Source organism: Neolamprologus multifasciatus, chromosome 3, assembly GCF_963576455.1.
Source record: "Neolamprologus multifasciatus chromosome 3, fNeoMul1.2, whole genome shotgun sequence".
NCBI lineage: Eukaryota > Metazoa > Chordata > Actinopteri > Cichliformes > Cichlidae > Neolamprologus > Neolamprologus multifasciatus.
In genome coordinates, this window is record NC_140441.1 from 30,463,747 (window position 1) to 30,478,886 (window position 15,140).

The following is a 15,140-nucleotide window of genomic DNA, read 5'->3' on the forward strand; positions in this document are numbered from 1 at the left end:
TTATTTGGTGTAAACGAGCAGAAAACCTGCCCTCCTCTAAATCCCCTGACCTTCTCTCTGTTCCTTTTTCTTTCTAGTTTGGAAACACCTGCTACTGTAACTCAGTGCTGCAGGCTCTGTATTTCTGTCGACCGTTCAGGGAGAAGGTGCTGGCGTACAAGGTAAGTAATGAGAGACGAACTGTTGAGATAAAACCTGGTGCCCTGACAGAATGCAAACACAGCTAAATGCCATATTGATATGAAAGACTGGGTTGTATTAGAGAGTTACACGTTTGAGTTTTCATAAAAAGCAGATGTTTAAATTGAGCCACATCTGGTGCTTGGTTTGTGGTGCAATGGTTCTCATAGGTTTTCATCTTGTATACCATTATAGCCATTTGATAGCCTCAAGTGCCTGTTTTTTAGCACAACTTCCTGTTTGAATGTGTTAATTTGAGCTTATTTTAACTCATTTTTATTTGGATCTGGATTACTTAGAAGCCTTCCTTTACAAATATTGACTTAGTTTCTGTAGGACGGCTATCAAACTGCAAATCAAGGCTCCACAGCCTTGATTTTATGTAGGACCATAACCAGAATTCAAACAGCTGAGTCAAGTCCTCTATTGCAAAAAGATGTGACGCAAGCAATGAGTGCCCTCATGAGTGCAGACTGACTAAATTGCACGTTGGCAGTTTATCCCATGAGAGTCTCCTGGGCCTGTCCAGAGGTTGCAAGTGTTGTGTACTCCACATCTGGGCAACCAGCTACTAAAATTCAGTGAAATCACGGAGCAACCTAGTTGCAAGGAAGTTGTCGTTGTCTTTTGACTCTGTTGTGATGGAGCCATAAGATTGCTTAGTTTGTCAACATTTAGAGAGAGTTGGGGAATGGCTGCAATCATAGCAATGTAAGATAGTGAAGGATGTACCCTTAGGCCTTCTCCTCGATTCAGAGATGGTCTATCCTGTAAATGGCCTCCTTGCCTCCCCCGCTCAAACCAGCGTTCCTCTCTGTCCAGAATGTGTACATCCTCATCATTGCAAGATGGTGCTAGTTTCAGTCATTGTGCAAATTTACTGTTTATAAGATTGGGGAAACCTGCAGTCAGCTGAGACTGAAGAAGTCACTTGGATGAGTGATGAAACATTTCTCCCACAAAACGCTACGTCCAGATGAACAGAATCAACTTTTTGGGATTTACTTACCTGGATCATTGAGCGTACATCAAGATGTTGACGTATTATCTGAACCTCTAAGTATGTTTTTGGTTTGTTGAGCTGGCAGCCATAGTTTTAGCTGACGCTTCCTAAAAGGATTGACTGGCTTGAAGGATTTGGAAATGTGTGGCTGTGTACTCCATACAAAAATGATATTGACAGTGAGTTTTTATGTTTTGAAGAAGCCTACCTTCTTACGTTAAGATTTAGATTAACTGACGATTCATTGTGGCTTCGAAGTATCTGTTGACTTACCTGTAACCCTGTCATTGCTCATTATTTTCTTTGCTATAGTTCACATAACATGACTTCCATAGATTAGATCAAGTATCAAGGTTCAGGCTAGTGTAGCACGATAAGATAATGTTAAACTATCTCTGAGTTGCTGAGGCTTTTACAGCGTAACGTTGACTATCTCCGTCTTCTTCTCTTCAGGTGCAGCCTCGCCGTAAAGAGTCCCTGCTCACCTGCTTGGCTGACCTGTTCAACAGCATCGCCACACAGAAGAAGAAAGTCGGCGTTATCCCGCCTAAGAAATTCATCTCACGGCTGAGAAAGGAAAATGGTAAGTGACTCAGCATGATGCTGAACTTTGTTCTTCCTTTTTTTCCAGAAAGAATATTCATTGAGGTCGAACGCTTCGACTCTGCAGCTCTGCCAGATTGTGCAGCTGCTGTTTGTGTACAAAATAAGAAAAAAAAGTCGAAGTAAAATCTGAGACTTTCCTTCGTCAGTCGCTTGTTTTAACCCCACTTCCTCTCACTATTGACGAGCACAGCTGAGGCTGGCAGGGGAGAAAGGGGATGAGGCAGAGTGGGGAAAGGAAAAGAATGAGAGGAAGGGGAGGGTTATCGCAGCTGAAGAAATATAATTGTCAGCCAGATCCTGAAGGGGAAAGCAGATGTAGGAGAAGACGACAGGCTCCTGATTGGCTATATTTCTCATTGCCAGCATTCTGATTGCTCTTTATTCTTTGTTCTCTTTTCTTCTCACGTCTGTTATTTCCTATATTCCTCTTTCCACTTCTCTATTCTCACGCCTCTATATATCTTTATGTTTTCTATTTATGTTTCGTTCTGCTTGCTATTTTTATTTTGTTCCTCTCAGAGCTGTTTGACAACTACATGCAGCAGGACGCCCACGAATTCCTCAACTACCTTCTCAACACCATCGCTGACCTTCTCCAGGAGGAGAAGAGCCAGGAGCGGCAGCAGAACGGAAAACTGGTTCAGAATGGAGGTGGAGGAGTGGGCGGAGGAGGAGGGGGAGTAGGAGGAGGTGGTAGCGAATCAGGAGGAGGAGGTGGAGAAGGGGAAGGAGGGAAGGAGACGCAGCAGACCTGGGTGCACGAGATCTTCCAAGGAACGCTGACCAACGAGACGCGCTGCCTCAACTGTGAAGCTGTGAGTGGCTCGAGTACTCGGAGTTTGAACTGCAGATCAGTATAAGAAGATGGGCGTGACTTTAAACCTGAATTATTTTTAATGGTCACCAGGGGGCGACTCCTGATGTTCCAAAAGGCTGTCAGTTCAATTAAAGTCTATAGAGATTGAAAATGTGACGTCATTCAGGGGTAAAACCGCAAAAAATTCCTGTGAACTCGTGGCAAGAGGTACTAGCGCACGCAGGCTTTCAATTGAAATCAGTTACACAGCGATAAAAAGAAACACAAAAAATGTCAAGAAGCTGTTGTATTATTAACTGCAATAGCCGGTCGCATGACATCCACGGAAAGCCAACGGGTAAAGAGATCGGTTGTTATCGGATTACGTCGTTGAAGAGAAATTGTTCGAGCCATGTTTCCGAAGTAACAAAGAGGCGACGGATGGCCTTGATTGCAGCCATTCAAAGACCAAATATAACGTCCCAGAACACTCCAGCTCACATGTTAGTCTGCTCCAAGCATTTCCACAAAGGTCAGTGTTTTGTAGTAGTTAATACGTCATTTTTCATAACATAATTGGTGATATAGGTTACAAGCAAGTCTGGTGCTGAACAGAAATTGTCGCGCTATGCTCATTTGTTTATTGTACATAAATAGTGAATTGTCCTGACACAATATTGTGTTTCGCTTCTGTTATTACCATGGTACATTGACAAAAACATATACTTTTATTCACAGGGTAAAACAGTTTTTTTGTATCACTAATTGCCCAGTACGATTACAGCATACAATATTATTGTCACTGCTACATTTCTGTAATGCGTACCAGAAATTATTTCCACTACTAATTAATTACCGTTGAGCTCAAAGGTCCTATTAATAAACGGTTAACGAATGTGTATTTATGAAGACGATTTGTGAGACTGGTAAACTTACGTTTGTTCGTACGATGGTCTTTTGTTCTACACGGTGCATTTCATGGTCCTGTACTCATCCGTCGGTAAACTGTACCTGGGCTTGTTGCAGTGACCTGAAGTTACTAAACTTCACGAGTGTATGCACTCACTCCAAGAACCGTATAATTATAAATATGAGCGTGATGAAAGTTGGGCAGCACGCTAACGTCTTTTGTCCACTCTGTGTGCTCGTAAGGGTCTAACCCTTTCACTCCTTTGATTTTTTTCCTCGTATCTTTTCTTTGACTTTTCATCAAGTCTGTCTTTGTACGGACCGGCATTGTTCTCCTTCGTTTTGTACAGAACTTTTTGGGGGGCAAAGAAAAAGCAAGAATTTATTGGAACCAAAGAATGAACGTTTTGCGGTGCTGCAAATGCTTGCATTTGATGCGGTACTTGGATTGTTTTGCCACGAGTTCCCGGCATGCAATGCACGAAAGTCACGTGGTCTGTCAATCTCTATTGAGGAACGGCCCTCTCATCCATTGCTTCAGTATAGTTACGTTTTCCAGGAAGTCCAGACTGTTCCCTGATTGTTCCCTTGTCAAACACAGAGTGTGTATTCTGGAGTGTTTGTGAAGGCCCATGTCTTGTGTATCTGTGACTGCCTCCAGCTGGCAGTAGCACCAAAATCAGTCTCAGCAAATCTTCTTCTTAATTGTCCAAGTTCAAAGTCAGGCTTTCTTTGTGTTATCTGGTTCTCTAAAACCTGAAACCCCAGTCAGAGATGATGATGGTGTGAAGAAGTATGACGATGGGGGTTATCAAATTTCTGTGTTAACCTCCTAGGACCTGCCGTCCACATATGTGGACATCACATTTTGGGTTATTTAGACCAAAATACTCAATTTTGCTCTACATGGGCCTGATATCCACCTACGAGGACAGTATACTGCTACTGTTCTATCAAAATTTTAAATGAATATCCTCATTTGTGGCTCTCATTTTTCTTAAACACAAAAATAAGGTAAAAAAAGAAAATCTGGTAATTCTTTGTTTTTATATTCATCGGGCCCCAATATGCCCAAATATCAAAGAGAAATTAAAAATGCATGTCGTGGAAGAGTTTGGGTCTTAGGAGGTTAAAGCAGGGCTTCCTGTGGGCTCATGTAAAAAGGAACCCTTCCCAGGTTATATGACTCTTCTTCTGCACAAAACAGTCCCTCCGAGTGTCACGTCCTCCAGTCAGAGACATGATCAGATGACTATAAAATAGTGTCAAATCTCCAAAGAACACAAAACAGAAGAATGCAACAGCATTGCAAATGAGATTAGCACACAGAGGGGCAAAATAAACTTTTGAAGTTAAATATTTTATCACCAAGCTCAGTGCTGCTGTTTATTTCTGATGACTGCAAACTGGCACAAGTTGTGGTTCAATCAGTGGTTTCAGTAAGGTACAGATTGACAACTTGCCCATATTAAATAGAATCAATATGACACAGAATAAGCTGTAAATAAACAAATCGGTGAAAACGTCACACTTCCAGATGATTTTAACCCAAAAGTCTGAACCTGCGTTCAGTCTATGTTTTAAAAGAAGAGCCTCTTGTAACACAGGAAACTCGACCCAGCTCTCAGTAAGCCATTCATCTGGCTTCTAGACTTGACTACAGGTAAAATCTGTGTGAGACACTGAGTATTCATTTTTATCTTAATTTTCCACATTGCTCATTTAACCGATCGGGTCATTAATGCCGTTGTCATAACGACACACAATGTTACCTTGGGCGTTCGCCCTTTGCTTTTGTTTCAGGTGAGCAGCAAAGACGAGGACTTCCTGGATCTGTCTGTGGATGTGGAGCAGAACACGTCGATCACGCACTGTCTCAGGTCCGCTGAATTTATTAGCGATCAATAAATAAAAGAGCGATTAAATGATGCTGGCTGGTTTTAGTGACGGCGTTTGTTTCTGCTCATCAGGGGCTTCAGTAACACAGAGACGTTATGCAGTGAATACAAGTATTATTGCGAGCAGTGTCGCAGCAAACAGGAAGCCCAGAAAAGGTGAGTGACATCATCATCACGTGACTTTTCTGATTTTCTTTCATCACCTTTTGTTTTTGCTGCCTTTAAACCAGTTCTGTTACCTGACCTTCAGATAGCACACAGAGCTCTTACCAGGGAACTCTTTCACAAAGGCTTTTCCCCCTGATTGTTAAATGCATACATTTCATGCTGTAGGATCTGCTGGTCTCAGCAGGTTTTCAGATGGTGCAGAGAAGCTAATGTAAACAATGAAATCCAGTATGAAAAGGTCTCTGACGGGCCCTAAATTAAAAACAAGTGCCAAAAATGTGTTTCTTTACTTTATTGTGAAGTAAATGAACATTGATGATGCAGGATGAAAATACTGAACGTTTTGTCAGCTATTGCTGCTCACAGGCAGCAGCATTTCCGAATGTAACTGCAGGGCTTTTTACATCCTTTATCAATGACCCGCTGCCATAGACGCTGTGCTGCCGACGTCGAAGTCTGAAACTGTCAGGTGCCAGCAGCAGCAGCATTACAGTAAAATATTAGTGGCACAGCATAATTTTTAACCACCTGCTTTTCCACCGTATAACCGTGTCAGCTATTTCCAGCCACCGTTTGCGCTTCATGTCATGTGGAGCACGGCTAGCGAGCGTGTCAGCGATGCACTCAGGAGAGAGTGTGTGGGCTTGTGTCGTTGTCGTGCAAAAAATCCTACTTGCATTTTTCTTTTTTCTTTTTTTTGCAGATTATGAGTGTGACAGGCACTCTGGTCACTGCGAGCAGTCATTATGCAGTTCAGTGTGTCCTGAGTGTGCGTGTGTGTTAAGCATATCCAAGATTTCGCTGTAATTTTTTTCTTCTGTTTTTGTACACGATCTGGGGCGACTAACGTACATAAAGCATTTTGTTGACATGGAAAACCCTCGCTGAGGTGGTCGAGTCTGACAGAAAATCATAATTGCTGCATAGAAAGTGCTTGAAAGTGCTTAAAAGCATTTGTTGAACTTTTAAGAAAAGCTACGTTTGTCACTCATTACTCGACTTTCCATCTTGGCTAATAAACCCATCACTGATGATAAAGCGTTCTCACAAGCTCACGTATCAAACATGGTGCAGTTATAGGGTTAAAGAAGAGATAAAAGCACATCTCTAGAAACCACAAAACCAACTTGTTCAAAAGTAATTGGTGTTGGGAGCCATAACTGCAGTTAAATTTACATTTTAATTAGTTATATATTCTTAGTGGTGGTAGAAGCACCTTCAGGCATAATCAGAAGCTCTTGGGGGCATGCTTGAGGTTTTGTTACATGTAAAATTGAAACATATCAGACAGTCATAAGTCTTTAACCCTCTCGAGGCAGGCGTTGCCGATTTGCAACAGTTAAAAACTAACAACCTGATTACCCCACATACATATTTTATGAGTTTTTTTTTTTTTACTCAGAAGTACCACTGCAGGACTTGGTTGTGCATTAGCAACAAAAAGTTTCACTTTCTTGTTTTTATTCCATCAGAGTTACATCAGTCTATCATCGCTGAAGCATGAGCTCGTGCATTTTATCAGCTGACTCGGTTCTGCCGTGTCACTGTATGATGACCAAACTCTGGTTTTCCATGAATACTGATGTTTGAGTTTTGATAAACCCGGCGCTGACGGTGCAGGGCTGTAGTGCTTTGCAGACTGTATCACAGCCTGTAACTGTCACACAGCTGTAAGCGCAGTACAACCACTTGAAAGTTTCTCTGAGTGGACAAATTTGTTCCATTAGACGGTACCCCACAAACCACATCTGATGTTGCTATAGCAACCATTGCCTTCCTGTTACATTCTGAGAAGTTCGCCATGGGCGTCAGTCTAATGCGAAGTCTATTATTTACTACTGAACAGCAGCTGGACGTCCCTCTGTCAGTGTTGCCCTTTGATATGAGTTTCTTTTTTTCTTCTTCTCTGCTCGCGATGGCGTCTGTCATACGGCGCCACGTGTTTTTTAAATACATACCAGCAAATATTTTTGACAGCCCGCTAAGTGCACCAAGCACCATCCATTAGCTTGAAAGGCCCATGCTGACACCAGCGTCTGCAGCGTGCATTAACGCAGAGCAGCACGAACGAAAAAGGTTCTCCCAAATTAGGGGGAGGAACACAAAACGTGCTCCTCGTTCCTGACAGGATGTCTGTGGACTGGCGTGGAAAGCTTTCAGCCTCTTGGTTTTTGTCGGGGAAAGATCGATCGTACTTGCGCGCCTTTTTGTTTCTGCTTTTTGTAATTTCGAAATGAAAACGATCTTTTTTTTTTTTTTCCATCCAACAATTCAGTCTTCAAAGATAAAGATTTTTCTGCTCTGAAATGTGTATATATATATATATATATATATATATATATATATATATATATATATATATATATATATATTTTTTAAAATCAATATTTCTCTCATCTCTCTCACTCAGGATGAGGGTTAAGAAGCTACCCATGATCCTCGCCCTCCACCTAAAGCGCTTTAAATACATGGACCAGCTGCACCGCTACACCAAACTGTCCTATCGCGTTGTCTTCCCCCTGGAGCTCCGCCTCTTCAACACGTCCGGGGACGCAACCAACCCAGATCGTTTGTACGACCTGGTGGCTGTCGTCGTGCACTGTGGCAGGTAGAGTTTATTGTTTTATTTCACTTTAATTTTTTGTCTTGAACTTGATGTGAATGTTTGCAGCTGCACAAGTGGAAGACGTGCAGTAGAGCACACACGAGTGTAGTTTGTGTTGTATGGTTAAAAAGGAGCAGATCAAACTTGTAAACAGTCTTGTTGAAATGAGTCATTTAGTCTTCATAACAGTCCGAGGAGCAGACATTGTTCACATTATATGTGAGTAATTTGCTGAATGATTATAAAACCATTTAATAGTTATCAGAGTTTTAAGTGTTTCTATATTGCATATAAATAGCACCCCTCCCCCAACCTAACCCCATGAGGTCAAGCATGTGACTGGTCGTTGTATTACCTAGGCATTAGTGAAAAAGGCTAAAATTGTTCGTGGCACTCCAAAAAATAGTTCCTGTCCACCCACAAACTGAGGGCCACATCACAGGCCTGACACCTTCAGGGTTTAGCGATTGCATTGCAATCAGCCTTTGGAGGCTTTTTGGCAACAACTGTGACAAAAACCCGAAACATCTACACTACACACTAAAAACATGCGAAATGTCACAAATCTTTAAACTCGCTGTTGATATTGCTTTGTCTTTCACACCCTTCCCATCTTCCTCAGTAATCAAATGCGTGTTGCCATATAAATTTTCTGATTGGTTGACATGGTGTATTTTTCCACTAATAGGAAAACAAGTTTTATCAGGACATCATGGTTTTGGTTGTTTGTTTTATTTGCTTGCAAGAACTTTCTGCTTGCGAGCGCCTTCCTTTGAAAATTCAGGTAAAAACGTTCTGTTAATTTATTTATAAGTCTGGTTTTATTTGGCCTATCAACATGATTTAACTGGTATGTAGTTTGAAGTCTGGACTTCCGACACGAGTTGACATGGAGACTCGAGGGGTTTGAACCGCAGACGAGTATAAGAAGACTCACACGAGGCTATTTTTGCTGCTACGTAATCTTAAATTGGTCATGGTCAACAAAAACCAATATCAAAGTAAAAGTGGAACCAACCAAAGACAGGTGGTGAACACAGAGACAAGTAAAGTGACCCTAAAGATAGTGGTGTACGACTAAGCTCCAAAATGTTAACACAATCATAAAAAGACGTGTAAAAGGCAACATAACCGATTAGAGGGCGTTAATCTGAGGCGTCTGTTCAGCTTTGGTTTTTTTCTTTTATTTTTATTTTGCTCCAACAAACTGCTGACATTTCAGTTTCCAGGTCTTTTTTATGATGTGAACTCTACTTATGAACCAGATGGAAATAAGGCTTCATTTCAGTTTTGTGACCTTTCTTAAGCCGACCTTTATCATCATCCCACCGTGTTTTTGTGAGGGTGTGTCCAGTGAATAATGTGATTGGGCTTTTCCATGTAAAATAACCAGAAAGGTTTTTGGGGTTTTTTCCCTTGTCACTCATTAAATACTCGCTGTTTTCTCAGTCTTTCAATGACCCAGACGTTATACTGATGGTATAAAAGAGAATGTTTAAACATTATTTTCAATTGCATTTGAAGAAACTGCTCTCAGCCCTGACCTCTGTAAACACTCATTTTCAGGTCATAGTGGATAAAATATGAAGGTTACTTTTTGATAATTTTGGCCATTTTAAATTGAAGAAAATTGGATTATTAGTCATCATGCGTGCAATTAATCCATTTATCCTTTTCAAAGTCGCAGGGGGCGCTGGAGCCTGTCCCAGCTGTCATAGGGCGAAAGCTGGGGTACACCCTGGACAGGTCGCCAGTCTGTCGCAGGGCTAACACATAGACAACCATTCACATTCACACCTACGGGCAATTTAGATTGATCAATTAACTAACCAACTAACTGCATGTCTTTGGGAGTACCTGGGGAGAACCCACGCAAACATGGGGAGAACATGCAGAATCCACACAGAAAGACCTCAGCCTGAACTCAGGACCTTCCTGCTGTGCGGCAACGGTGTTAACCAGCGTGCAGTTCATTACGCCAAATTTTAAAAGACCGAGATGGCGACCACGGAAACGCTCATCTCAAGGCTTCAAAACACGACTTCAAACACTGATGGATATCATCATGGTAGCTGTGGTGTGGTCAATCACGTTAAATGCACTTGGTAGTATTACGGTAGTGTTACATGTCAGATGTTAAAATGTAAAACATTTATAATTTGTACTACCCACATCAGCTTTATCAACTGTATGTGCCTGATCTAATGTGTTGAGGCTTGGGTTTTCTGTTAACAGCGAGATTTAATTAACACTTCACCTCCAGGGGGCGGTATATCAGTAGATGTTTTCACATAACACACTGCTATTTAATTTGAGACATTCTTTCTCTCAAGAAGCTTTACTTTATGATTTAAGCTGCCATAAATAAAGGTAATTTTATTTTAACCAAGTAACTCATTGCGCCATCTTGTGGTTGAAATTGGCGTTGCCCCAAAGTCCAGCCTAGTTGATCTTTAGTCGATATCTTTGCAACATAGTACACAGATATTTTTGTGTTGAGTCACAGCTGCTGTTTACTCACATTTTTATGATGGTTTTAATTGACTTTGGAGTTTTTTAAGTTTTAAATTTTACAGAAAGTTCTTTTAAACCTTCAATTATGCACTAAATAAAAGGATATGGAAATATGTTTGGAAACATCTGGTTTTAAGTAATTTGTCTCTTGATTCTGTTTCAGAGGACATAGAGGGGATATTCCTAAAGTTTTTTTTTTTTTTTTTTTTTAATTAGATTGGATATAATTGGATAAAGATATAAAGAGGAAATAAGTCCATGTGTCCCTGTAAACACTGCATTGCTGCGGTTTGCCTCGGGCCGCTCGTTGTTTGAATCAGTGTCCATTGGCTCGCTAAGTCCGGTCGGCCGATGAGTTGACGTCAGCTGATGTGTAAACGAGCATGTGCGAGTCATTAGTCACTCGACTATGTTCCTCCTGCAGATGAGATGTAATCTAACACCAGAGCTTTCCTCAGGAGGACAGACGTCATGGATAAACACAAAGACTGTCTCGTGCTGTGCTGCGTGTGGATGTGAACAACTTTCTAACAGCAGCGTCAGTTCATCACCAATGTTTTGGTCTCTTTTGACAACGTGAAACAACAAAAAACAGCAAAACATTTTCACAATAAATTATTTTTCTTCCAGTTTTTAAAAAATAATCAATCTCTGACTGACTTTGCGAAGAAGAAGAATTTCTTTAAAATTTACAGCATTTATAGGATCAGGAGTTTATGTAGGAGTAGGTAATAGCTAATGTTCTTAGACTACACATTTTTCAAATCAGAGAGCTCATTCTCTTGACAATACTTAGTCAACAGGTAATATTATAGTTTTAAATAGATCTAATTTTCTTATCAGTTATTTCTTTGACCTTCAGATCAAACTGATAATAATCTATTGACCTTGAAGGAGAGGTCAGAGGTCAATTGTTGCATTTTGTTTTTTTAAATGTTGACAACAAAACCGCACACTTACAAGTTATCAGGCTTTTTGTCAGTTTGCCGCCATTAAATCATTAAGTTGACCTTGAAGACTTTAGTGGATGTAAGCCGAATTGTAATGGATTGTTAACATAACCCTGCTCGACACCCCCACAAAGTTTTATCAGAATTCATTCAAAACTTTTCCAGCTGTCGTGTTTAACACAGAATGACCCACAAACACTACCAAAAACAAAACCACGTTAGCAGTAAGGATGATGAGAATCATTATGACTCTGCTGTCTTATTTCTTAATGCGTCTCTGTGTCTGTGCCCTGCAGCGGTCCAAACCGCGGACACTACATCACCATCGTCAAGAGCCACGGCTTCTGGCTGCTGTTTGACGACGACATCGTAGAGGTGAGGAGCGATCTTCTGCATTTTACAGGAAATCAGACGTCTATAAGTAGTTTTCTCTTTTTTTGTGCTGTTACAGTGGCAGATACTCACGTTAATCATAGCCAATAAAGCTGCAGAGCTGGAAATGATCATAATGAGTCTAACAGACCCCCGTAAAAAGACCAGATCGGTTTAAAGGTGGTAAAACAAGTGTGAACTGTTTAAATTGAGCATCAGCGTTTCAGCTCACATCAGACTGAGCACCGACTGAAAGATTAAAATTCCCATCTCCACATAAGCTTCCCATCTAATCCAAAACCAGACAGGAATTCCAGGCTCACAGTCTATCCTGGCTCTCCCGAATGTTTTGTCTGGACTTCCTGCAGCGGGCTGACCTGCATACCTGAGCCTGATGAGGAGCTGAAATTGGGTTTAGCGATGGGGATAAATGATGACTGGTGGATAAAAGTGTCCATTAAGGAAAAAAGATGAGAGATGAGAACATACCTGCTTTTATTGGACATTTATCTTTCTCCTTTCTCGCTCATGGTCACCGTGTACCTTCTCTTAATTGAATCATTACTCATCTCAGTCGTAGTATTATAAACTGAGATGACCTGGACATGTTTTTGGTTTTTTTTGCATTACAAATATGAGAGACTGCTTCTCTGTGTGCTCCAGCTCTCATTCCTCCTTTAATTTTTACCTTCTCTGAGCAGGTGGTGCAGACATAGAGGCTGAATATGTTTTTTGTTATTTTGAACTTTTACACATCAGCTAATGATTTCACTTTTTTTTTTTTCCCCCTCCGATGAGTTTGGTTGTCATGAAATTGCCGTTCTGCTGATTACCCGTGTGCTTCTGCTGCAAAACCATCTGCTTTCCTCTCTGATGTGGCGACAGCGGAGGGAAAACATGGCTGTCTACATAGTAACAACAGTCTGACATCCTTGGAGCTTGTGTGATAGTGCTCAGCCCCCGTTAAACGGTTTCCCAGCTCCACTCAGCACGCTGTCATCTCGGTAGCTGACATGTCAGCAAGGAATAGACGCAGCACTTTGAAAACATTAAAAAACATGGTGACACTTTGATGAACCATCAATCCAAACAGGGAGATCTGCCAGCATCTATATCCCTGCCATACAGGGAGTGCAGCTCTGCTAAGTTTGCAGTGTGAGCCAATGGCCTGCTGTAGCTCTTTAGCCACTGGCGGCCCGCCACATAACGTGGCCTAAGCTTCGGCGTGCTGCTGTGTTTCAGCGAAGTAACCTTTCAGTCTGATGTTTTTCTTTCTTGATGCCAGAGGGAAAGGTATGCCACAGCAATCAAACTATCAGCAGCTCGCTGGCTGTACAGTCATCACGACGAGGCGTTCCAGAGCTTGCTGACGTTTAGTCTGTAGTTAGTGGTAAATGAGACACTAATCTGTAGATGTACAGTCTCAGCCAGTGTTAGCATCCTTCATTAATTCTCAAATAACCTATGTCAGGAGTAGTTATTTTTTTTAACCGTGTTATTTACAAGGAAAAGGCTTATTTTGCTGCGTCCCTAGATGGGATAGGCTTTCTGTCGTATTCCAAGCCTGCTTATGCGGTGGGTGGTGGGGGGGGGGAGAGAACTGTGTTTGCATTAGAAGTTGGTGAGAGTGGTCTCTGCATATGTACTGTATTCCGTTACAGTTAGCGTTTAAAGAGGTGGTATTCAGAATACAGTTACTTTGTTGAAATAAAGGGATTACACAGCAGTCTTTTCCTGTTTCATATATTAGGCTATGCCCTTCCAGCAGAAATATTTCTGCTGAGAAATATTTTTAAAAATTATTGTTCAAATGTAGCCTTATGGGCAGTGTAGTCCGGTTGTAAGTAAGCTATTAAGACTCGACTGTACGCTTTGTTCGTGTTTTCCTCTGGAACAATAAGTTTCGTTGGAGCAGCCTTTCAACGCCTCTCTCTGTCTCTTGTTAGCAAAGTTGACCCAGACGACAAAGTAAAGCTAGTTTTCGTCTACGAGCCCGACACGGAGCCCGATGTATTAGCCAGAGGTCCCTTTACTACGGTTCAGAGCTGCGGACCTGTTTTATATACGCGCGGAATAGTTTTCTATACGAGATCGCTGCAAAAAGCGCAGCCTTACCTAATGTCCACCCTACTGTTGTAGTTGGTATTGGTATGGTGAGTAACCTTCAATCCAAAGTATTCAGAATACATTACTGTCATTGAGTAACGTAACGGAATACGTTACAAAATAAATTTTGGGGCATGTAATCTGTAGTGGAATAAGTTTAAAAAGTAACCTTCCCAACACTGCATCAGTTCCAACTGGATGCTGAATGAATTGGTTCGCGTTAGCCGTCGCAAGACTTTTCTATACAGTTGGATAAGAATAACTGACACTATTGTACGGTGGCTCTGAGAGTTCACATGCACTGCCACCTAAAACACCTACAAATAGAAAAATGCTGCAAAATTACACAAAACACAAGGGAAGTTGGATAAAACACAATGGCATATACAAAAATATATATTTTATATAATATTTTTTTTAACTGTTATGTTTGTTGGGTTGACCTACAGCGATGACTTAAAGCCACAAAAGAAAGTCTGCTAACTGTAGTTTGTCCTTATTTTTTTATGTTTTTATTTTTTTAAAAATAATGTGTGTGTGTGTGTTTTGTTTTTTTTTTACTTTACAATTTTACAGATTTGTGTAGTTTTTTTGTAGCTTCAAGCAGCTTTTTTGTGGATATACACACATCCATGTTGTATCACAGTTAATTAGCATAATCAGAGGGAAAAGTATAAAGTTCTAGTTGTATATAATCATCTGTTTTAAGCTGCTCTGCCGTACTGCCTTATACTAAAGGGGTGGTAGAAAAAGACACATCTACAGTCGGGGCGCACTTTATGAGGTGAAACAGTATACTTTAATGCAGTCCAGGACACCTGTGCCCCCAAAATCTTAATTTTTATGATGCTTGTAATGTTTGGTTTTTCCTTATATAGTCACACAGGCGTTGATTTGGTTATATTATAGCACGAGAGGTCACAGCTAATGTTTTAGAAAATACTTTCAAGCATTTGGAGGTCATTTTAAACACATGTGCTCCTCTCTGTGCATTCGCAGTAGCAGTTCGGCCAAATCAAATATCTAACGTACA

General features: G+C 41.0%; 1 protein-coding gene across 1 annotated transcript in view; it reads left to right on the forward strand.

Moving 5' to 3' along the window:
• The window catches only part of usp12b (ubiquitin specific peptidase 12b), a 28,140-nt gene that overhangs the window by 5,205 nt on the left and 7,795 nt on the right, over positions 1-15,140 (forward strand). Inside the window, exons 3-9 of the mRNA XM_085140076.1 lie at positions 78-161; positions 1,637-1,766; positions 2,309-2,604; positions 5,298-5,374; positions 5,465-5,548; positions 7,971-8,168; positions 11,926-12,004. Of these exons, the coding sequence (XP_084996202.1) occupies positions 78-161; positions 1,637-1,766; positions 2,309-2,604; positions 5,298-5,374; positions 5,465-5,548; positions 7,971-8,168; positions 11,926-12,004 (948 nt within the window). The remainder of the gene's footprint in view (positions 1-77; positions 162-1,636; positions 1,767-2,308; positions 2,605-5,297; positions 5,375-5,464; positions 5,549-7,970; positions 8,169-11,925; positions 12,005-15,140) is intronic.